Source organism: Ips typographus, linkage group LG14, assembly GCF_016097725.1.
Source record: "Ips typographus isolate SLU linkage group LG14, UJ_Ityp_2.0, whole genome shotgun sequence".
In the NCBI taxonomy this organism is placed as follows: domain Eukaryota; kingdom Metazoa; phylum Arthropoda; class Insecta; order Coleoptera; family Curculionidae; genus Ips; species Ips typographus.
Genome location: NC_138435.1, coordinates 3,288,049 through 3,312,523, shown reverse-complemented (window position 1 = coordinate 3,312,523; position 24,475 = coordinate 3,288,049). Strand labels below are relative to the sequence as shown.

At 35.9% G+C, this 24,475-nt stretch overlaps 1 protein-coding gene across 2 annotated transcripts; it reads left to right on the top strand.

Moving 5' to 3' along the window:
* Window positions 1–7,434: 7,434 nt before the first annotated feature.
* Window positions 7,435–20,002, top strand: LOC145737740 (uncharacterized). Of its 2 annotated transcripts, XM_081992569.1 has the most exons (5): window positions 7,435–7,584; window positions 8,616–8,663; window positions 14,082–14,252; window positions 14,316–14,574; window positions 19,574–20,002. In XM_081992569.1, the coding sequence occupies exons 2-5, from the start codon at window positions 8,619–8,621 to the stop codon at window positions 19,903–19,905; spliced, it is 807 nt and encodes a 268-aa protein (XP_081848695.1). In that variant the 5' UTR covers window positions 7,435–7,584; window positions 8,616–8,618; the 3' UTR covers window positions 19,906–20,002. The 2 variants fall into 2 exon arrangements, with proteins under 2 accessions (XP_081848695.1, XP_081848694.1); XM_081992568.1 differs by having other exon boundaries at window positions 7,437–7,584; window positions 14,082–14,574.
* The last annotated feature ends 4,473 nt before the right edge of the window (window positions 20,003–24,475 follow it).

The window sequence follows — 24,475 nt, the reverse complement described above, 5'->3', positions numbered from 1 at the left end:
GGCGTCAAAATTCCTTTACCGTAAAATGACATATTTTTTGACGTTTGATGCTTTGACCCTAATTTACTGCCTTATTTGACAAGTGACAGTAAAATGTCATAGAAAATAAAAGATAGAGCAGATTTCAAGCTTTCCAAAAATATCCCCCCATGAGTTGATTGGTTATACCGTTTGGCCGCTAGAGGGCGTCAAAGTTCCTTTACCATAAAATCACATATTTTTTGACACACGTTGCTTTGACCCTAATTTACTCCCTTATTTGACAAGTGACGTCAAAATGTCATAGAAAACAAAAGATTGAGCAGATTTCAGGCTTTCCAAAAATATCCCTCCATGAGTTGATTGGTTATACCGTTTGGCCGCTAGAGGGCGTCAAAGTTCCTTTACCACAAAATCACATATTTTTTGACGTTTGTTGCTTTGACCCTAATTTACTCCCTTATTTGACAAGTGACGTCAAAATGTCATAGAAAACAAAAGATTGAGCAGATTTCAGGCTTTCCAAAAATGCCATAACATGAGTTGATTGGTTATACCGTTTGGCCGCTAGAGGGCGTCAAAATTCCTTCACCATAAAATCACGTACTTTTCCTCATTACGCTCCTGTAATTTGAGCTACGATAACGAAATTTTTTTTGAACACTGCCCTGGATTGACGGACCAGTTTACTGTAGAAAACAATCTTTTCAAAGGTTTGTTTCGATACGTGACGTGATTTATGAAAAATCGTTTATCGTTCAGACAGATGTGCTTATAAGGTCGATCGTCTTTGGAATAAAATATATTTCCGCTTCTCGTTTACGATGTCACGTACATTTATCACATCTGGCTTGATATTGGGGAAGTTTTACTTTACTTGGTACTTTTAAGGGCAATTAACGGTCCCTACAACCCTTAAAAAGGCATTTTCGCCCCCATTTTTTGTTCTGTTTCGTTGAGATTTACGGCGAATAGTTTATTATCGTTTAGGACGTCCTTACAACCAGATTATGTCGAGGGTGAAGTAAAATTGGCCCATTTGTTTGGTGGTTGTATGAGGTTTGTATTGCGTGCAGTTCAACCGCTCGTATCTCCGTTCAGAGTGGAGTTAGAGTGAATTTAAAAAATGGGAAATGTAGGGAATTTCATTCTCTACCTGAGTGGAAATAAGCGTTTTTGCTCTACAGGGACGTTTAAGGGAGATATTTTCCAAAAACCGAAAAATTGCAATTTAAATAGTTTTGAAACTCCTAACCCTCATCGCTCTTTACAAAATTCTTCTTCAACTTTAACTTGCTATATCTTCGTTATTTGAAAAACTACAAAATTTTTAAAAAAACGTGAATGTAGGAAATTTTACGCTCTACAAAATTGATGATAATGATTTTTTCTCTAAAACGTCGTTTAAGGGAAATATTTGCCAAAAACCGAAAAATTGGAATTTAAATAGTTTTGAAACTCCTAACCCTCATCGCTCTTTACAAAATTCTTCTTCAACTTTAACTTGCTATATCTTCGTTATTTGAAAAGCTACAAGAATTCTAAAAAAACTGAAATGTAGGAAATTTTACGCTCTTTAAATGTGCTAATAATCATTTTTTCTCTGAAACGACGTTTAAGGGAAATATTTGCCAAAAACCAAAAAATTGCAATTTAAGTATTTTTAAAACTCCTTACCCTCATCGCTCTTCTTTACATAATTCTTTTTCATCTTTAACTTGCTGTATCTTCGTTATTTGAAAAGCTACAAGAATTCTAAAAAAACTGAAATGTAGGAAATTTTACGCTCTTTAAATGTGCTAATAATCATTTTTTCTCTAAAACGACGTTTACTGGAGTTATTTGCCAAAAACCAAAAAATTGCAATTTAAGTATTTTTGAAACTCCTTACCCTCATCGCTCTTCTTTACATAATCCTTCTTCAATTTTAACTTGCTGTATCTTCGTTATTTGAAAAGCTAAAAAATTTCTAAAAAAAATTAAAATGTAGGAAATTTTCCGCTCTATAAATGTGCTAATAATCATTTTTTCTCTCAAACGACCTTTAAGGGAGATATTTGCGAAAAACCGAGAAATTGCAATTTAAATATTTTTGAAACTCCTAACCCTCATCGCTCTTCTTTACATAATTCTTCTTCAACTTTAACTTGCTGTATCTTCGTTATTTGAAAAGCTACAAAAATTTTAAAAAAACTGAAATGTAGGAAATTTTACGCTCTATAAATGTGCTAATAATCATTTTTTCTCTAAAATGACGTTTAAGGGAGATACTTGCCAAAAACCAAAAAATTGCAATTTAAATATTTTTGAAACTCCTTACCCCTATCGCTCTTCTTTACATAATTCTTCTTCAACTTTAACTTGCTGTATCTTCGTTATTTGAAAAGCTACAAAAATTCTAAAAAAAGCATCTTATTGGAAATTTTATCCTCTACAAGAATGCTAATAAGCATTTTTGCTCTACCAGGACGTTTCAAAGAGATATTTGTCAAAAACGGAGAAGCTTCATTTTTTTAATTCGAAAACTGTTAACTCGGTTATTTTGACAGATATCGAGTTGATTTTTTTGACAGATTATAGCCCACAGTATCCTCTACAAACTGTCAAATATCATGTTTTTGCGAAAAATGTCACCTGGCCGAATTATTGTACGAAATTTACGCGAATGCATTAGAACGTCACCATTTGTGCTACTCTCATTTTGACAGTCCATAACTCGGTTATTTTGACAGATATCGAGTTGATTTTTTTGACATATTGTAGCTTACAGTGTCCCCTACAAACCGTCAAATAACATATTTCTACGAGAATTGTCAACTAACCAAGTTATTGGACAGAAACTTTCGGGTTGCACAGGCAGGTTGTAAGTTCCACTCCTGTCATTTTGACAGCCCATAACTCGGTTATTATGACAGGTATCGAGTTGATTTTTTTGACAGATTGTAGTCCACAGTGTCCTCTACAAACTGCCAGACAGCGTCGCTGCAATTATATAGTTTGAGTACTCCTAACCCTCATCGCTCTAATACATTTTACCTTCAACTTTAACTGCCTGTATCTTCGTTGTTTGTAAAGCTAAAAAAAATCTAAAAAAAGCAAAATGTAGGAAATTTCATCCTCTACAAGAATGCTAATAAGCGTTTTTGCTCTAAAGTGACGTTTAAGTAAGATATTTGCAAAAAACCGCAAACCCGCAAATTATAAGTTTCAAAACTCCCAACCCTCATCGCTTTAATAATCCTAATTCATCTTCAACTTTAACTGCCTGTATCTCCGTTGTTTCTTAAGCTACAAATAACATAAAAAAACCGAAATATAGACAATTTCACTCTCTACAAGAATGCAAATAAACACTTTTACCCTAGGAAGTGGTTTAAGGGAGATATGAGCCAAAAACCGCCCCGGAAACATAAACATTGTAATGAATCATTTGGAACCATTCAGGTCAGTGCCAATATAAAGGTGTAAAATCCTCGTAAAACCGTACAAGACAACCATAACCCAACTTTCCGCCTTGATACATTAATTTCCCTAGTTTCGGCATTTTACGACTTACTTTACTATTGTGCTGGTTTACTGCTTCCAGTGACGTAAAGAGGCCTTTATTGCCCTCGTTCGATCATTAATTATTATCGGTTTCGACGTTAAGGATCTTTGCTTTTCCGCACCATTAACATTTCAGTCCCTCCATTAGGAAAAACTTTGGTTTTTCAGGAAAGAGGGGAAGTTTCTTGTTCCACCGCTACAGCGGCTTGTATCTCTGTTATTTGTTGAGCTAGAAAAAATCTAAAAAAAGCCTCTTGTAGGCAATTTTATTCTCTACAAGAATGATAATAAGCTATTTTTGTCTCCGGGGACGTTTAAGGGAGATATTTGCAAAAAACTGCAAAGTTGCATTTATAAAGTTTTGAAACTCTTAACCCTCATCGCTCCAGCTAACGCAATTATTCTCTAACTTCAACTGCCTCTATCTCCGTTGTTTGTAAAGCTAGAAAAAAATTAAAAAAAGCTTCTTGTAGGCAATTTTATTCTCTACAAGAATGCTAATAAGCATTTTTTGTCTCCGGGGACGTTTAAGGGAGATATTTGCAAAAAACTTCAAAATTGCATTTATAAAGTTTTGAAACTCTTGACCCTCATCGCTTCAGCTAACACAATTATTCTCTAACTTTAACTGTCTCTATCTCCGTTGTTTATAAAGCTAGAAAAAATCTAAAAAAAGCTTCTTGTAGGCAATTTTATTCTCTACAAGAATGCTAATAAGCAATTTTTGTCTCCAAGGACGTTTAAGGGAGATATTTGCAAAAAAACTTCAAAATTGCTTTTATAAAGTTTTGAAACTCTTGACCCTCATCGCTTCAGCTAACACAATTATTCTCTAACTTTAACTGTCTCTATCTCCGTTGTTTATAAAGCTAGAAAAAATCTAAAAAAAGCTTCTTGTAGGCAATTTTATTGTCTACAAGAATGCTAATAAGCAATTTTTGTCTCCGGAGAAGTTTAAGGGAGATATTTGCAAAAAACTGCAACCTTGCATTTATTAAGTTTGACCACTCTCAACCCTCATCGCTCAAATGTACACAATTTTTCTGTAACTTTAACTGCCTCTATCTCCGTTGTTTATAGAGATAGAAAAAATCTAAAAAAAGCTTCTTGTAGGAAATTTCATCCTCTACAAGAATGCTATTAAGCAATTTTTGTCTCCGGGGACGTTTAAGGGAGATATTTGCGAAAAACTTCAAAGTTGCATTTATAAAGTTTTGGAACTCTTAACCTTCATCGCTCGAGTTAACATAAATTTGATTTAAGTTTAACTGCCTCTATCTCCGTTATTTGTAAAGCTAGAAAAAATCTAAAAAAAGCTTCTTGTAGGCAATTTCATCTTCTAAAAGAGTGCTAAATAGCAATTTTTCTCTACGGGGTCGTTTAAGTGAGATATTTGCAAAAAACTGCAAAGTTGCATTTATAAAGTTTTGAAACTCTTAACCCTCATCGCTCCAGCTAACACAATTATTCTCTAACTTCAACTGCCTCTATCTCCGTTGTTTGTAAAGCTAGAAAAAAATTAAAAAAAGCTTCTTGTAGGCAATTTAATCCTCTACAAGAATGCTAATAAGCAATTTTTGTCTCCGGAGAAGTTTAAGGGAGATATTTGCAAAAAACTTCAGAGTTGCATTTATAAAGTTTTGAAACTCTTCGCCCTCATCACTCAAATTGACTTAATTTGTCTGTAACTTCAAATGCTTTTATCTCCGTTATTTGTAAAGCTAGAAAAAAATTAAAAAAAGCTTCTTGTAGGGAATTTAATTCTCTACAAAAAAGATTCTATAAGTTTTTCTTGTATCTGGTCGCGTAAAAAAGTTATGCAACTCCCAACCTTAATCACTCTGTTTTTACTACTTAGTTGTATCTCCTAAACGTTTCACCCTGTATCTCCCTAATTTGATACGGAAAATTTTTGAAAAAATTCAGGGTTGTACTACTAAATGTACTTGTTAATTGTACTTAAGGGTAAAATGGTACATTTTTTCAGTAATTTTTTAAAATTATATAAACAAAAACTGTTTTTTTTTTTCAAAACTTGACTTGACCAAAGTGACGCTAAAGCGGCCATTTTGTTTTTTTTTTCGGGAAAATCTAGTTTGTACCGGTTTTCTACTAAATCGAGGATGGGGAATTAAATTTCGTTAATGACAGTTAAGTGACAGGGACGTACTGAGCCAAAATGCAAGCTCGTACCTTATCAGCCCAAACTTCACTCACAGACAACACAAACTTTAAAATTTTTTTCCTCCCAAACTAGAGGGAGTACGGACCTGATTTTTTTACTGAATGACAGCTCCATGTGTGTAGAATATGCAGAAAAAATTTCGTTAATGACAGTTAAGTGACAGGGACGTACTGAGCCAAAATGCAAGCTCGTACCTTATGAGCCCAAACTCCACTCACAGACAACACAAACTTTAGAAATTTTTTCCTCCCAAACTAGAGGGAGTACGTACCTGATTTTTTTACTGAATGACAGCTCCAAGTGTGTAGATTATGCAGAAAAAATTTCGTTAATGACAGTTAAGTGACAGGGACGTACTGAGCCAAAATGCAAGCTCGTACCTTATGAGCCCAAACTCCACTCACAAACAACAGAAACTTTGAAAATTTTTTCCTCCCAAACTAGAGGGAGTACGTACCTGATTTTTTTACTGAATGACAGCTCCATGTGTGTAGAATATGCAAAAAAAATTTGGTTAATGACAGTTAAGTGACAGGGACGTACTGAGCCAAAATGCAAGCTCGTACCTTATCAGCCCAAACTTCACTCACAGACAACACAAACTTTAAAATTTTTTTCCTCCCAAACTAGAGGGAGTACGGACCTGATTTTTTTACTGAATGACAGATCAAAGCTTGTAGAATATGCAAAAAAAAATTAATTAATGACAGTTAAGTGACAGGGACGTACTGAGCCAAAATCCAACCTCGTACCTTATCAGCCCAAACTTCACTCACAAACAACACAAACTTTGAAAATTTTTTCTTCCCAAACTAGAGGGAGTACGGACCTGATTTTTTCACCACACCTCAACTGTCTTATCCGGAATACTCCATAATTTTTTCAGGTAAATCCGCCAACAAAAACCTCCTCAAACTTTGAGGAGTTTGCATACGAGACGTAACTTCCCTGCAAAACTTTCCCATATCATAAGTTTCCTGACATTAAATTAGCTTTCGTTTTTGAGTAGTTCGCGAAACTACATAACCCAACTTTTCTTTAATTTGATTTGAGGGAAAAAACCTCAAATTTGAGGCACCAAACTCAATTTTATGGTTGACTAACGTTTGAAGCGCCCTCTGGCGGTTATTTGCTGTACTAAAATTCTGAAAAATTCCCCAGCCACCCTACAGCGACTGTACTAGAAAGTGTGTAAATTTGACGTTGATAGGTGGTGGCTGTCAAATTTGACAGGCTGTCAAAGTGACTGGAGGCAAATTTGTCCAGGGGACTTGCGGCCCTCAACGCCCCCTACCGGCCAAACCGAGCGACGGAAAATTCGGGAAAAAATTCCAGGACACTCTACAGGGACTGTACTAGACACTGTGAAAATTTGACGTTGATAGGTGGAAGCTGTCAAAAGTGACAGGCTGTCAAAGTGTGTCCTCTTCAATTGTAGCTTAGTAAAAACTCAACGCCCTCTACCGGGCAAACCGAGTGACGGAAAATTCGGAAAAAATTCCAGGACACTCTACAGGGACTGTACTAGACACTGTGAAAATTTGACGTTGATAGGTGGCAGCTGTCAAAAGTGACAGGCTGTCAAAGTGTGCCGTGTATAATTGTAGGTTAGTGACAACTCAGCGCCCTCTAGCGGCCAAAATTCCGGCTAAAAATCGTCCAAAATTTTTTGGGACACCCTGTACATGTTTGTTTACCAGTTTGTACCGTTATCAGCGTAAATAATGGGCAAAAACCCGTTTTTCTGGGTGTTTACCATGAAAAATGGGCAATTCTGGTCGTGGCCTACCATAGAAACGGTTTTGGTGAACAAACGGTTGTTTTAGTGGATTTTCAGTGTTTAAAACCGTTTTGGAGCGATTATAATTTGACAGGTACGTCAATTAAGAGTGTATCTGTCACCTGTCAAAATTTGACATTTTTAGAACCACCGGTTTTCGAGTTATTTCACTTTAAAGTTATTTTCGTGGAAATAGGGGGTTTTCTTGACAAATATCGAGTTTGAGAACCGCTGGGGACACTCTTTGAGTTCCCTGTGAGCTAAAATGTAAAAAAAACTGTTTGAAAACCGCTGATTTCTCACTCATTTCACTCACTAACCTAATTTTGTGTTAAATTGCGATTTCAACAGAGCGTAACTCGGTTATTTGAAAAGCTACAGAAAATTTGTAAGAAATACATTTGTAGGGAATTTCACGGTCTACAAGACAGTTTCTTAGCAATTTTGCTCTAAGGGGCCGTTTAAGGAAGTTAGAGGCCGAAAACTGATCGCAATATACTCGAGTGCTTTGGTACCTTCAAAGCGTAGTTTCAACAGAGCGCAGCTCCGTTATTTGAGGAGCTAGAGCAAAAGTGTAAATAAGAAGATTTGTAGAAAATTTCACGCTCTACAAGACAGTTTCTTAGCATTTTTGCTCTAGGGGGCCGTTTAAGGAAGTTAGAGGCCAAAAACTGATTGCAATTCACTCGAGTGCTTTGGTACCTTCAAAGCGTAACTTCAACAGCGCGCAGCTCCGTTATTTGAGGAGTTAGAGCAAAAGTGTAAATAAGAAGATTTGTAGAGAATTTCACGCTCTACAAGACAGTTTCTTAGCATTTTTGCTCTAGGGGGCCGTTTAAGAAAGTTAGAGGCCGAAAACTGATTGCAATACACTCGAGTGCTTTGGTACCTTCAAAGCGTAGCTTCAACAGAGCGCAGCTCCGTTATTTGAGGAGCTAGAGCAAAAGTGTAAATAAGAAGATTTGTAGAAAATTTCACGCTCTACAAAAGTTGTTTAAAGCATTTTTTCTCTTAAAGGCCGTATAAGCGAGTTACAGGGCGAAAACTTCGCACTCTAGTGCGGTAAATGACATTTACGACCCGTTCAACCAAATTGAAGTAATTTCACCAATTTTCCTTTTCCAGAAAATGGACGTTATGGATACGTTGAGAAACCGAAATTTTGCGACAAAGGTAAGTGCAAACGTTTCTACAATCAGCCATCATCAGGTCAACAAACATATATTTTTTTTTAAATCCAATAAGTCACTTTAAAGCCCCATAACACCTCTATTTGGACTTCAATAACCAACTTTTCATACACCAATGGAAAGAGCAAGAAAAACTCTACAAAATGGCGGTGGAACGGTCCCTGTATCTCTCAGCGTTTTTGAGATATTGGTTAATAAAGATGTGCCCAAAAATTGGGTTTTTTTCACGTTAATTTTTTTGTCAAGTAGGTTGGATTCAACTGCCCGTATCTTCGTTATTTATAAACTTACAAAAATTATAAAAAAAGCTTCTTGTAGAGAATTTTATTCTCTACAAGAATTCTAATAAGCGTTTTTTGTGTAAAAGAACGTTTAAGGGAGATATTTGCAAAAAACCAAAAAGTTGCATTTATAAAGTTTGAAAACTCCTAACCCTCATCGCTCCACGTAACACAATTTTTTTTAAACTTTAACTGACTGTATCTTCGTTGTTTATAGGGCTAGAAAAAATATAAAAAAAGATTCTTGTAGGGAATCTCATCCTCTACAAGAATGCTAATAAGCAATTTTTGTCTCCGGGGACGTTTAAGGGAGATATTTGTCAAAAACCGAGAAGCTGCAATTTTGATGTTTGAAAACTCTTAACTAGGTTATGTTGACAGGTATCGAGTTGATTTTTTTGACATATTGTAGTCCACAGTGTCCTCTACAATCTGTCAAATAACATATTTTTGCGATAAATGTCAACTAACCGAGTTATTGCACGAAATTTGCCCGGATACATTAGAACATCACGATTTGTGCTACTCTCATTTTGACAGCCCGTAACTCGGTTATTTTGACAGATATCGAGTTGATTTTTTTGACAGATTGTAGTCCACAGTGTCCTCTACAAACTGTCAAATGACAACCGGGTAGCTGCATTTCTAAAGTTTGAGAACTCCAAACTCAATGTATCTTCACCTTTAACTCTCTGTACTTTCGTTGTTTCTAAACCTAAAAAAAAACTAAAAAAACTGTTAAATAGGAAATTTAATTCTCTACAAGAACGCTAATAAGCATTTTTGCCCTACGGGGACTTTGAAGGAAGATATTTGCAAAAAACCGCAAAGGTGTAGTTATAAAGTTTGAAAACTCCTAACCCTCATCGCTCCCTAATAACACAATTCATGGTGAACTTCAACCGCCCATATCTCGGTTGTTTGAAGAGCTAGAAAAAAATAAAAAAAAGCTTCTTGTAGGCAATTTCATTCTCTACAAGAATGCTAATAAGCAATTTTTCTCTACGGGGACGTTTAAGGGAGATATTTGCAAAAAACCTCAAAGTTGCAATTATTAAGTTTGAAAACTCCCGACGTTCATCGCTTCAATTAACAAAATTCATCGTAAATTTTAACCGCCCATATCTTGGTTGTTTGAAGAGCTAGAAAATAATTAAAAAAAGCATTTTGTAGACCATTTCATTCTCTACAAGAATGCTAATAAGCAATTTTTCTCTACGGGGACGTTTAAGGGAGATATTTGCAAAAAACCGCAAAGTTGCAATTATTAAGTTTCAAAACTCCTGACCTTCATCGCTTCGATTAACAAAATTCATCGTAAATTTTAACCGCCCATATCTTGGTTGTTTGAAGAGCTAGAAAATAATTAAAAAAAGCATTTTGTAGACCATTTCATTCTCTACAAGAATGCTAATAAGCAATTTTTCTCTACGGGGACGTTTAAGGGAGATATTTGCAAAAAACCGCAAAGTTGCAATTATTAAGTTTCAAAACTCCTGACCTTCATCGGTTCGATTAACACAATTCATCGTAAACTTCAACCGCCCATATCTTCGTTGTTTGAAGAGCTAGAAAATAATTAAAAAAAGCTTCTTGTAGGAAATTTTATTCTCTACAAGAATGGTAATAAGCAATTTTTCTCTACGGGGACGTTTAAGGGAGATATTTGCAAAAAAAACCGCAAAGTTGCAATTATTAAGTTTGAAAACTCCTAACCTTCATCGCTTCAATTAACAAAATTCATCGTGAAATTCAACCGCCCATATCTTGGTTGTTTGAAGAGCTAGAAAATAATTAAAAAAAGCTTCTTGTAGCCCATTTAATTCTCTACAAGAATGCTAAGAAGCATTTCCAGTCTAGAAGGTATGGTAAGGAAGATATTTGCCAAAAACTGAAAAACGTGAAGTTAATAGCGCAAAAACTTCAACCGCCCATATATTCCTTATTTACAAAGCTAGAAACGTGCAAAAAAAACCCTTATAAAGCCAATTTCATCCCCTACAACCCTAATGTATCCGTTTCTCTCCAGGTCGCTTATCCTTTGAGCGAAAAAGAGGCCAAACTGGAGAAAACCATCGCCAAAGAGTACGAGTGTCCTGTCTGCTTCAATTATTGTGCCCCACCCATAATGATGTGCATCTCGGTTATTTTGACAGATATCGAGTCGATTTTTTTGACAAATTGTAGCCCATAGTGTCCTCTATAACCTGTCAAATAACATGTTTTTACGAGAAATGTCAACTAACCGAGTTAATTGACGAAAACCTTCGAGGTGCACTGGCGCGTTCAGATTTCCACTCCGGTCACTTTGACAGCCCATAACTCGGTTATTTTGACAGATATCGAGTTGATTTTTTTGACAGATTGTAGTCCACAGTGTCCTCTACAAACTGTCAAATGACAACCGGGCAGCTGCATTTCTAAAGTTTGAGAACTCCAAACTCAATGTATCTTCACCTTTAACTCTCTCTACTTCCGTTGTTTCTAAACCTAAAAAAAATAAAAAAAACTGTTTAATAGAAAATTTAATTCTCTACAAGAACGCTAATAAGCATTTTTGCCCTACGGGGACTTTGATGGAAGATATTTGCAAAAAACCGCAAAGTTGCAATTATTAAGTTTGAAAACTCCTAACCTTCATCGCTTTAATTAACCAAATTCATCGTGAAGTTCAACCGCCCATATCTCGGTTGTTTGAAGAGCTAGAAAAAAATAAAAAAAAGCTTCTTGCAGGCAATTTCATTCTCTACAAGAATGGTAATAAGCAATTTTTCTCTACGGGGACGTTTAAGGGAGATATTTGCAAAAAAAACGCAAAGTTGCAATTGTTAAGTTTCAAAACTCCTGACCTTCATCGGTTCGATTAACACAATTCATCGTGAACTTCAACCGCCCATATCTTGGTTGTTTGAAGAGCTAGAAAAAATTTAAAAAAAGCTTCTTGTAGGCAATTTCATTCTCTACAAGAATGCTAATAATCAATTTTTCTCTACGGGGACGTTTAAGGGAGATATTTGCAAAAAACCTCAAAGATGCAATTATTAAGTTTGAAAACTCCTGACCTTCATCGCTTTAATTAACAAAATTCATCGTGAACTTCAACCGCCCATATCTCGGTTGTTTGAAGAGCTAGAAAATAATTAAAAAAAGATTCTTGTACGAAATTTTATTCTCTACAAGAATGGTAATAAGCAATTTTTCTCTACGGGGACGTTTAAGGGAGATATTTGCAAAAAACCGCAAAGTTGCAATTATTAAGTTTGAAAACTCCTGACCTTCATCGCTTTAATTAACAAAATTCATCGTGAACTTCAACCGCCCATATCTCGGTTGTTTGAAGAGCTAGAAAATAATTAAAAAAAGCTTCTTGTAGGCAATTTCATTCTCTACAAGAATGCTAAGAAGCGTTTTCAGTCTAGAAGGTATGGTAAGGAAGATATTTGCCAAAAACTGAAAAACGTGAAGTTAATAGCGCAAAAACTTCAACCGCCCATATCTTCCTTATTTACAAAGCTAGAAACGTGCAAAAAAAACCCTTATAAAGCCAATTTCATTCTCTACTACCCTAAAGTGTCCGTTTCTCTCCAGGTCGCTTATCCTCTGAGCGAAAAAGAGGCCAAACTGGAGAAAACCATCGCCAAAGAGTACGAATGTCCTGTCTGCTTCAATTATTGTGCCCCACCCATAATGATGTGCATCTCGGTTATTTTGACAGATATCGAGTCGATTTTTTTGACAAATTGTAGCCCATAGTGTCCTCTATAACCTGTCAAATAACATGTTTTTACGAGAAATGTCAACTAACCGAGTTAATTGACGAAAACCTTCGAGGTGCACTGGCGCGTTCAGATTTCCACTCCGGTCACTTTGACAGTCCATAACTCGGTTATTTTGACAGATATCGAGTTGATTTTTTTGACAGATTGTAGCTCAAAGTGTCCTCTACAACCTGTCAAATAACATATTTTTGCGATAAAAGCCAACTAATCGAGTTATTGCACGAAATTTGCCCGAATGCATTAGAACATCACGATTTGTGCTACTCTCATTTTGACAGCCCGTAACTTGGTTATTTTGACAGATATCGACTTGATTTTTTTGACAGATTGTAGTCCACAGTGTCCTCTACAACCTGTCAAATGACAACCGGGTAGCTGCATTTATAAAGTTTGAGAACTCCAAACTCAATGTATCTTCACATTTAACTCTCTGTACTTCCGTTGTTTCTAAACCTAAAAAAAAACTAAAAAAACTGTTAAATAGGGAATTTAATTCTCTACAAGAACGCTAATAAGCATTTTTGCCCTACGGGGACTTTGAAGGAAGATATTTGCAAAAAACCGCAAAGGTGTTAAGTTATAACGTTTGAAAACTCCTAGCCTTCATCGCTCCCAATTAACACAATTCATCGTAAACTTCAACCGCCCATATCTTGGTTGTTTGAAGAGCTAGAAAATAATTAAAAAAAGCATTTTGTAGCCCATTTCATTCTCTACAAGAATGCTAATAAGCAATTTTTCTCTACGGGGACGTTTAAGGGAGATATTTGCAAAAAACCTCAAAGATGCAATTATTAAGTTTGAAAACTCCTGACCTTCATCGCTTTAATTAACAAAATTCATCGTGAACTTCAACCGCCCATATCTTCGTTGTTTGAAGAGCTAGAAAATAATTAAAAAAAGCTTCTTGTAGGCAATTTCATTCTCTACAAGAATGCTAATAAGCAATTTTTTTCTACGGGGACGTTTAAGGGAGATATTTGCAAAAAACCTCAAAGTTGCAATTATTAAGTTTGAAAACTCCTGACCTTCATCGCTTCGATTAACAAAATTCATCGTGAACTTCAACCGCCCATATCTTGGTTGTTTGAAGAGCTAGAAAATAATTAAAAAAAGCTTCTTGTAGCCCATTTAATTCTCTACAAGAATGCTAAGAAGCATTTCCAGTCTAGAAGGTATGGTAAGGAAGATATTTGCCAAAAACTGAAAAACGTGAAGTTAATAGCGCAAAAACTTCAACCGCCCATATCTTCCTTATTTACAAAGCTAGAAACGTTCAAAAAAAACCCTTATAAAGCCAATTTCATCCCCTACACCCCTAAAGTGTCCGTTTCTCTCCAGGTCGCCTATCCTCTGAGCGAAAAAGAGGCCAAACTGGAGAAAACCATCGCCAAAGAGTACGAGTGTCCTGTCTGCTTCAATTATTGTGCCCCACCCATAATGATGTGCATCAACAGCCACATCATTTGCTACGACTGTTGGAAACGTTGCATCAACTGTCCCACGTGCAGGGTGGGCAAAACCTTGACCAGAGCGCATGCTCTGGAAAAACTCCATCCTCTGATTGGTTTCCAGTGTAAATGGGAGGGATGCGCGTACATTGCGTCTACGTCACAGACCATCATTCACGAACAGTACTGTAGAATGTATCCCATCAAGTGTCCGTTGGGAAAACAGCACGAGTGTCCCTGGAAGGGGACAATGGAGGGGGTGGAGGGACATTTAGTGGAGGAGCACTGGGCCAATGTGTGCTTCAGTCCCAGTGTGGTGATGAAGTGTGCGGGGTTTGCGCAGGCCATTAAGCGCAACTACAGCATCGTTTTTGTGGTACACGGTTAGTTTCGCCTCACTTTTTTGTCTTCAAGTTTAACGGCCTCTATCTCCGTTGTTTGTCGAGATAAAAATTTTTTTAAAAAAGATTCTTGTAGGCAATTTTGTTCTCTACCAGAATGCTTCTTAGGGTTTTTTGTCTCCGGGGACGTTTAAGGGAGATATTTGCAAAAAACTGCAAGGTTGCATTTATAAAGTTTTGAGACTCGTCGCCCTAATCGCGTTAAGTAACACAAATCTTTTTCAACTTTAATTGCCTGTATCTTCGTTATCTTAAAAGCTAGAGTAAACTTAAAAAATGCAAAATGTAGGGAATTTAATCCTCTACAAGAATGCTAATAGTCAATTTTTATCTCCGGGGACGTTTAAGTGAGATATTTGCAAAAAACTGCAAAGTTGCATTTATAAAGTTTTGAAACTCTTCACCCTCATCGCTCAAATTTACAAAATTTGACTGTAACTTCAACTGCCTCTATCTCCGTTATTTGTAAAGCTATAAAAAATCTAAAAAAAGCTTCTTGTAGGGAATTTCATTCTCTACAAGAATGCTTCTGAGTGTTTTTTGTCTCCGGTGACGTTTAAGGGAGATATTTGCAAAAAACTGCACGGTTGCATTTATAAAGTTTTGAAACTCGTAACCCTCATCACTCAAATTGACTTAATTTGTCTGTAACTTCAACTGCCTCTATCTCCGTTGTTTGTTAAGCTAGAAAAAAATTAAAAAAAGCTTCTTGTAGGCAATTTAATCCTCTACAAAAAATATTCTATAAGTTTTTCTTGTATCTGGTCGCGTAAAAAAGTTATGCAACTCCCAACCTTAATCACTCTGCTTTTGCTACTTAGTTGTGTCTCCTAAACGTTTCACCCTGTATCTCCCTAATTTGATACGGAAAATTTTTGAAAAAATTCAGGGTTGTACTACTAAATGTACTTGTTAATTGTACTGAATAGTACAATGGTACATCTTTTCAGAAATTTTTTAAAATTATTTAAACAAAAACTGTTTTTTTTTTTTAAACTTGACTTGACTAAAGTGACGTTTCTCGACTTGAGTGACAGGTACGTGGAATCTGACAGCTGATATGGATTCCCCATCCCCGAATTAGTCAAAAACGAGTACAAACACCACAACCCGCATCGCTCCAGCTATCACAACTTCAACTGCCTCTATCTCCGTTGTTTGTAAAGCTATAAAAAATTTTAAAAAAGCTTCTTGTAGGGAATTTCATTCTCTACAAGAATGCTAATAAGCACTTTTTGTCTCCGGGGACGTTTAAGTGAGATATTTGCACAAAACTGCAAAGTTGCATTTATTAAGTTTTGGAACTCTTAACCCTCATCACTCAAATTGACCCAATTTGTCTGAAACTTTAACTGCCTCTATCTCCGTTGTTTGTAAAGCTAGAAAAAATCTAAAAAAAGCTTCTTGTAGGCAATTTTATTCTCTACAAGAATGATAATAAGCAACTTTTGTCTACGGGGACGTTTAAGAGAGATATTTGCAAAAAACTTCAAAGTTGCATTTATTAAGTTTTGAAACTCGTAACCCTCATCGCTCCAGCTAACACAATTATTCTCTAAATTTAACTGCCTCTATCTCCGTTGTTTCTAAAGCTAGAAAAAATCTAAAAAAAGCGTCTTGTAGGCAATTTTATTCTCTACAAGAATACTAATAAGCACTTTTTGTCTCCAGGGACGTTTAAGTGAGATATTTGCAAAAAACCTCAAAGTTGCATTTATTAAGTTTTGAAACTCGTAACCCTCATCACTCAAATTGACCCAATTTGTCTGTAACTTTAACTGCCTTTATCTCCGTTGTTTGTAAAGCAAGAAAAAAACTAAAAAAAGCATCTTGTAGGCAATTTCATTCTCTACAAGAATGCTTCTAAGCGTTTTTTGTCTCCGGGGACGTTTAAGTGAGATATTTGCAAAAAACTGCAAAGATGCATTTATTAAGTTTTGAAACTCGTAACCCTCATCACTCAAATTGACCCAATTTGTCTGTAACTTTAACTGCCTCTATCTCCGTTATTTGTAAAGCTAGAAAAAATTTAAAAAAAGCTTCTTGTAGGGAATTTCATTCTCTACAAGAATACTAATAAGCAATTTTTGTCTCCGGGGACGTTTAAGTGAGATATTTGCCAAAAACCTCAAAGTTGCATTTATAAAGTTTTGAAACTCTTAATCTTCATCGCTCCAGCTAACACAATTATTCTCTAACTTCAACTGCCTCTATCTCCGTTGTTTGTAAAGCTAGAAAAAAACTAAAAAAAGGATCTTGTAGGCAATTTCATTCTCTACAAGAATGCTTCTAAGCGTTTTTTGTCTACGGGGACGTTTAAGGGAGATATTTGCAAAAAACCCCAAAGTTGCATTTATTAAGTTTTGAAACTCTTAACCCTCATCGCTCAAATTGACCCAATTTGTCTGTAAATTTAACTGCCTCTATCTCCGTTGTTTGTAAAGCTAGAAAAAAACTAAAAAAAGCATCTTGTAGGGAATTTCATTCTCTACAAGAATGCTAATAAGCAACTTTTGTCTCCGGGGACGTTTAAGGGAGATATTTGCAAAAAACTTCAAAATTGCATTTATAAAGTTTTGAAACTCGTAACCCTCATCACTCAAATTGACCCAATTTGTCTGTAAATTTAACTGCCTCTATCTCCGTTATTTGTAAAGCTAGAAAAAATTTAAAAAAAGCTTCTTGTAGGCAATTTCATTCTCTACAAGAATGCTTCTAAGCGTTTTTTGTCAATTTCAATCTCTACAAGAATGATAATAAGCAATTTTTGTCTCCGAGGACTTTTAAGGTAGATATTTGAAAAAAAACTGCAAAGTTGCATTTATTAAGTTTTGAAACTCGTAACCCTCATCACTCAAATTGACCCAATTTGTCTGTAAGTTTAACTGCCTCTATCTCCGTTATTTGTAAAGCTAGAAAAAATTTAAAAAAAGCTTCTTGTAGGGAATTTAACCCTCTGCAAGAATGCTAATAAGCAACTTTTGTCTCCGGGGACGTTTAAGTGAGATATTTGCAAAAAAACTTCAAAGTTGCATTTATAATCTTTTGAAACTCTTAACCCTCATCGCTCCAGTCAACACAATTATTCTTTAATTTCAACTGCCTCTATCTCCGTTGTTTGTAAAGCTAGAAAAAAACTAAAAAAAGGATCTTGTAGGCAATTTCATTCTCTACAAGAATGCTTCTAAGCGTTTTTTGTCTACGGGGACGTTTAAGGGAGATATTTGCAAAAAACCCCAAAGTTGCATTTATTAAGTTTTGAAACTCTTAACCCTCATCGCTCAAATTTACAAAATTTGACTGTAAATTTAACTGCCTCTATCTTCGTTATTTCTAAAGCTAGAAAAAATTTAAAAAAAGCTTCTTGTAGGGAATTTAATCCTCTACAAGAATGCTAATAAGCAACTTTTGTCTCCGGGGACGTTTAAGTGAGATATTTGCAAAAAACTTCAAAGATGCATTTATTAAGTTTTGAAACTCTTATCCCTCATCACTCAAATTGACTTAATTTGTCTGGAACTTCAACTGTCTCTATCTCCGTTATTTGTAAAGCTAGAAAAAATCTAAAAAAAGTTTCTTGTAGGCAATTTCATTCTCTACAAGAATGCTTCTAAGCGTTTTTTGTCTACGGAGACGTTTAAGTGAGATATTTGCAAAAAACTGCAAAGATGCATTTATTAAGTTTTGAAACTCGTAATCCTCATCACTCAAATTGACCCAAATTGTCTGTAACTTTAACTGCCTCTATCTCAGTTGTTTGTAAAGCTAGAAAAAATCTAAAAAAAGCTTCTTGTAGGCAATTTCATTCTCTACAAGAATGCTAATAAGCACTTTTTGTCTCTGGGGACGTTTAAGTGAGATATTTGCAAAAAACAAACTTGCATTTATAAAGTTTTGAAACTCTTCACCCTCATCGCTCCAGTCAACGCAATTATTCTCTAACTTCAACTGCCTCTATCTCCGTTGTTTGTAAAGCTAGAAAAAATCTAAAAAAAGCTTCTTATAGGCAATTTTATCCTCTACAAGAATGCTTCTAAGCAATTTTTGTCTACGGGGAGGTTTAAGGGAGATATTTTGAAAAAACTGCAAAGTTGCATTTATTAAGTTTTGAAACTCGTAACCCTCATCACTCAAATTGACCCAATTTGTCTGTAACTTTAACTGCCTCTATCTTCGTTATTTCTAAAGCTAGAAAAAATTTAAAAAAAGCTTCTTGTAGGGAATTTAATCCTCTACAAGAATGCTATTAGCAACTTTTGTCTCCGGGGACGTTTAAGTGAGATATTTGCAAAAAACTGCAAAGTTGCATTTATAAAGTTTTGAAACTCTTAACCCTCATCGCTCAAATTGACCCAATTTGTCTGTAACTTTAACTGCCTCTATCTCGGTTGTTTGTAAAGCTAGAAAAAAACTAAAAAAAGTTTCTTGTAGGCAATTTCATTCTCTACAAGAATGCTTCTAAGCGTTTTTTGTCTACGGAGACGTTTAAGTGAGATATTTGCAAAAAACCTCAAAGTTGCATTTATAAAGTTTTGAAACTCTTCACCCTCATCGCTCCAGCTAACACAATTATTCTCTAACTTCAACTGCCTCTATCTCCGTTATTTGTAAAGCTAGAAAAAAATTAAAAAAAGCTTCTTGTAGGCAATTTTATTCTCTACAAGAATGCTGATAAGCAATTTTTGTCTCCGGGGACGTTTAAGTGAGATATTTGCAAAAAACTTCAAAGTTGCATTTATAAAGTTTTGAAACTCTTAACCCTCATCACTAAAATTGACTTAATTTTTCTGTAACTTCAACTGCCTCTATCTCCGTTATTTGTCAAGCTAGAAAAAATTTAAAAAAAGCTTCTTGTAGGCAATTTTATTCTCTACAAGAATGCTTCTAAGCAACTTTTCTGTACGGGGACGTTTAAGGGAGATATTTGCAAAAAACTTCAAAGTTGCACTTGTAAATTTTCACAACTCTTAACCCTCTTCAGATCGTCTCTTCAAGCTCCACTGGACTTTCAACGCGGACGAATCCAACAAAGTCAAGTTTGGCATGGTGTCCCTGGGCAACGGCAATCCAATCGTCATTTACAACTACAGTTTGACGTTTGCCAAGCAATTTCCACTGTCGCACCGTTGCCGCAAGTTGAAAATCATCAAAGCGCAGGTCAGGAAAGCTCCCGATGATGGCCGAAACGTCGAAACGCCGTTCAATCACGAGCACGATTATCAGGAATTGTTGGCGTTTTGTAACGGTGGCGATTTGTACTATCAGGTCATCATTGAAGTGGGCCATTTTGCTCGAAACAGGGGACGAATTTGATTTTTTTTTGTGTTTTTTTTTTTCCGTTGACTTTTAGGTACTTGGGTACCAAATTCCATGTAAATACAGTGCAAATTAAATGATTTTTACTTCAAAAGTGTGATTTTGATTGTTCAACTTTACCTACCTGTATCTCTGTTGTTTAAAAAGCTAGAAAATATTTTAAAAATGGAAAATGTAGGGAATTTTATTCTCTACAAGAATGGTAATAAGCACTTTTTGTCTACAGGGACGTTTAAGGGAGATATTCGCAAAAAACTGCAAAGTTGCATTTATAAAATTTGAAAACTCGCAGCCCTCATCGCTTTAATTAACAAAACCTTTCTTCAACTTTAATTGCCTGTATCTTCGTGATCTTAAAAGCTAAAGTAAACTTAAAAAATGCAAAATGTAGGGAATTTTATTCTCTACAAGAATGGTAATAAGCACTTTTTGTCTACAAAGTCGTTTAAGGGAGATATTTGCAAAAAACTGCAAAGTTGCATTTATAAAGTTTGAAAACTCGCAACCCTCATCGCGTTAATTAGCAAAACTTTTCTTCAACTTTAATTGCCTGTATCTCCGTTATCTTAAAAGCTAGAGTGAACTTAAAAAATGCAAAATGTAGGGAATTTTATCCTCTACAAGAATGGTGATAAGCACTTTTTGTCTACAGAGACGTTTAAGGGAGATATTTGCAAAAAACTGTAAAGTTGCACTTAGAAAGTTTGAAAACTCGCAGCCCTAATCGCTTTAATTAACAAAACTTTTCTTGTACTTTAATTACCTGTATCTCCGTTATCTTAAAAGCTAGAGTGAACTTAAAAAATGCAAAATGTAGGGAATTTAATTCTCTACAAGAATGGTGATAAGCACTTTTTGTCTACAGGGACGTTTAAGGGAGATATTCGCAAAAAACTGCAAAGTTGCATTTATAAAATTTGAAAACTCGCAGCCCTCATCGCTTTAATTAACAAAACCTTTCTTCAACTTTAATTGCCTGTATCTCCGTTATCTTAAAAGCTAGAGTAAACTTAAAAAATGCAAAATGTAGGGAATTTTATCCTCTACAAGAATGGTGATAAGCACTTTTTGTGTACAGAGTCGTTTAAGGGAGATATTTGCAAAAAACTGTAAAGTTGCACTTATAAAGTTTGAAAACTCGCAGCCCTCATCGATTTAATTAACAAAACCTTTCTTCAACTTTAATTACCTGTATCTCCGTTATCTTAAAAGCTAGAGTGAACTTAAAAAATGCAAAATGTAGGGAATTTAATTCTCTACAAGAATGGTAATAAGCACTTTTTGTCTACAGAGTCGTTTAAGGGAGATATTTGCAAAAAACAGCAAACGGTTTTGGTGCATCAACCAGGCCAGATTTGAACGGCAAATTTAGTGAAAAAAGTCCATTTTCCCTTCGGGGCGAGAAAAACGTGATTAATGACCCTCTTTTCGGGTCCAATCAAACTGTTGTTCCCCCATAATAGCGCATCAGTATCGCCTGTAATGAAGTTAAAACTTTGCCACAAAAAAAAAAAAATTTGTTGGTACAAAAAGATTTTTTAAAAATCCAGTTTTGTAGCGACAAAATTGAAAGTTGGGGCAATTGATCAGTGGAATTAGTAGCTTAAATGGTAATTTTTTCAGAAATTTTCTCCTTAAGGAACTGAAGTTATGGCCATTTTGCCGTTCGAGGACACTACAATCGCCTTTACTCAAACTACTAACAGGTTTTTGGGCTGGTACAGCCCTGATTTTAGTCTGATTGACTTGATTTTTTTACTGAACATCCAGAACACCTTTACAAACCTCTTCTCAAAAAATCAACTCAATAACTCACTTAGTTTGGGAGTTATGACAGTTTTGCCGTTCGCGGACATCACAATCGCCTTTACTCAAACTACTAACAGGTTTTTGGGCTGCTACAGCCCTGATATTAGTCTGATTGACTTGATTTTTTTACTGAACTTTAAGAACACCTTTACAAACCTCCTCTAAAAAAATCAACTCGATAACTCACTTAGTTTGGGAGTTATGACAGTTTTGCTGTTCGCGGACATCACAATCGCCTTTACTCAAACTACTAACAGGTTTTTGGGCTGGTACAGCCCTGATTTTAGTCTGATTGACTTGATTTTTTTACTGAACTTCCAGAACACCTTTACAAACCTCCTCTAAAAAAATCAACTCGATAACTCACTTAGTTTGGGAGTTATGACAGTTTTGCCGTTCGCGGACAAGACAATCGCTTTTACTCAAACTACTAACAGGTTTTTGGGCTGCTACAGCCCTGATTTTGGTCTGATTGACTTGATTTTTTCACTGAACTTCCAGAACACCTTTACAAACCTTCTCTAAAAAAATCAACTCGATAACTCACTTAGTTTGGGAGTTATGACAGTTTTGCCGTTCGCGGACATCACAATCGCTTTTACTCAAACTACTAACAGGTTTTTGGGCTGGTACAGCCCTGATTTCAGTCCGATTGACTTGATTTTTTTACTGAACTTCCAGAACACCTTTACAAACCTCCTCTAAAAAAATCAACTCGATAACTCACTTAGTTTGGGAGTTATGACAGTTTTGCCGTTCGCGGACATCACAATCGCTTTTACTCAAACTACTAACAGGTTTTTGGGCTGCTACAGCCCTGATTTCAGTCTGATTGACTTGATTTTTTTACTGAACATCCAGAACACCTTTACAAACCTCCTCTCAAAAAATCAACTCGATAACTCACTTAGTTTGGGAGTTATGACAGTTTTGCCGTTCGCGGACATCACAATCGCTTTTACTCAAACTACTCACAGGTTTTTGGGCTGCTACAGCCCTGATTTTAGTCTGATTGACTTGATTTTTTTACTGAACTTCCAGAACACCTTTACAAACCTCCTCTAAAAAAATCAGCTCGATAACTCACTTAGTTTGGGAGTTATGACAGTTTTGCCGTTCGCGGACAAGACAATCGCTTTTACTCAAACTACTAACTGGTTTTTGAGCTGCTACAGCCCTGATTTTGGTCTGATTGACTTGATTTTTTTACTGAACTTCCAGAACACCTTTACAAACCTCCTCTAAAAAAATCAACTCAATAACTCACTTAGTTTGGGAGTTATGACAGTTTTGCCGTTCGCGGACATCACAATCGCCTTTACTCAAACTACTAACAGGTTTTTGGGCTGGTACAGCCCTGATTTTAGTCTGATTGACTTGATTTTTTTACTGAACTTTAAGAACACCTTTACAAACCTTCTCTCAAAAAATCAACTCGATAACTCGCTTAGTTTGGGAGTTATGACAGTTTGGCCGTTCGCGGACACTACAATCGCCTTTACTCAAACTACTAACTGGTTTTTGGGCTGCTACAGCCCTGATTTTGGTCTGATTGACTTGATTTTTTTACTGAACTTCCAGAACACCTTTACAAACCTCCTCTAAAAAAATCAACTCGATAACTCACTTAGTTTGGGAGTTATGACAGTTTTGCCGTTCGCGGACACTACAATCGCTTTTACTCAAACTACTAACAGGTTTTTGGGCTGCTACAGCCCTGATTTTGGTCTGATTGACTTGATTTTTTTACTGAACTTCCAGAACACCTTTACAAACCTCCTCTAAAAAAATCAACTCGATAACTCACTTAGTTTGGGAGTTATGACAGTTTTGCCGTTCGCGGACATCACAATCGCCTTTACTCAAACTACTAACAGGTTTTTGGGCTGCTACAGCCCTGATTTTAGTCCGATTGACTTGATTTTTTTACTGAACTTCCGGAACACCTTTACAAACTTCCTCTAAAAAAATCAACTCGATAACTCACTTAGTTTGGGAGTTATGACAGTTTTGCCGTTCGCGGACACTACAATCGCTTTTACTCAAACTACTAACTGGTTTTTGGGCTGGTAGAGCCCTAATTTTAGTCTGATTGACTTGATTTTTTTACTGAAATTCCAGAACACCTTTACAAACCTCCTCTAAAAAAATCAACTCGATAACTCACTTAGTTTGGGAGTTATGACAGTTTTGCCGTTCGCGGACACTACAATCGCTTTTACTCAAACTACTAACAGGTTTTTGGGCTGCTACAGCCCTGATTTTGGTCTGATTGACTTGATTTTTTTACTGAACTTCCAGAACACCTTTACAAACCTCCTCTAAAAAAATCAACTCGATAACTCACTTAGTTTGGGAGTTATGACAGTTTTGCCGTTCGCGGACATCACAATCGCCTTTACTCAAACTACTAACAGGTTTTTGGGCTGCTACAGCCCTGATTTTAGTCCGATTGACTTGATTTTTTTACTGAACTTACAGAACACCTTTACAAACCTCCTCTAAAAAAAATCAACTCGATAACTCACTTAGTTTGGGAGTTATGACAGTTTTGCCGTTCGCGGACACTACAATCGCATTTACTCAAACTACTAACAGGTTTTTGGGCTGCTACAGCCCTGATTTTAGTCTGATTGACTTGATTTTTTTACTGAACTTCCAGAACACCTTTACAAACCTCCTCTAAAAAAATCAACTCGATAACTCACTTAGTTTGGGAGTTATGACAGTTTTGCCGTTCGAGGACACACAAATCGAT

Coding starts and splice junctions, on each gene's coding strand:
- LOC145737740 (XM_081992568.1), top strand. CDS start 8,619: ATGGACGTTATGGATACGTTGAGAAACCGAAATTTTGCGACAAAG. Junction 8,664..14,081: donor ACCGAAATTTTGCGACAAAG/GTAAGTGCAAAC, acceptor GTTTCTCTCCAG/GTCGCCTATCCTCTGAGCGA. Junction 14,575..19,573: donor CATCGTTTTTGTGGTACACG/GTTAGTTTCGCC, acceptor AACCCTCTTCAG/ATCGTCTCTTCAAGCTCCAC.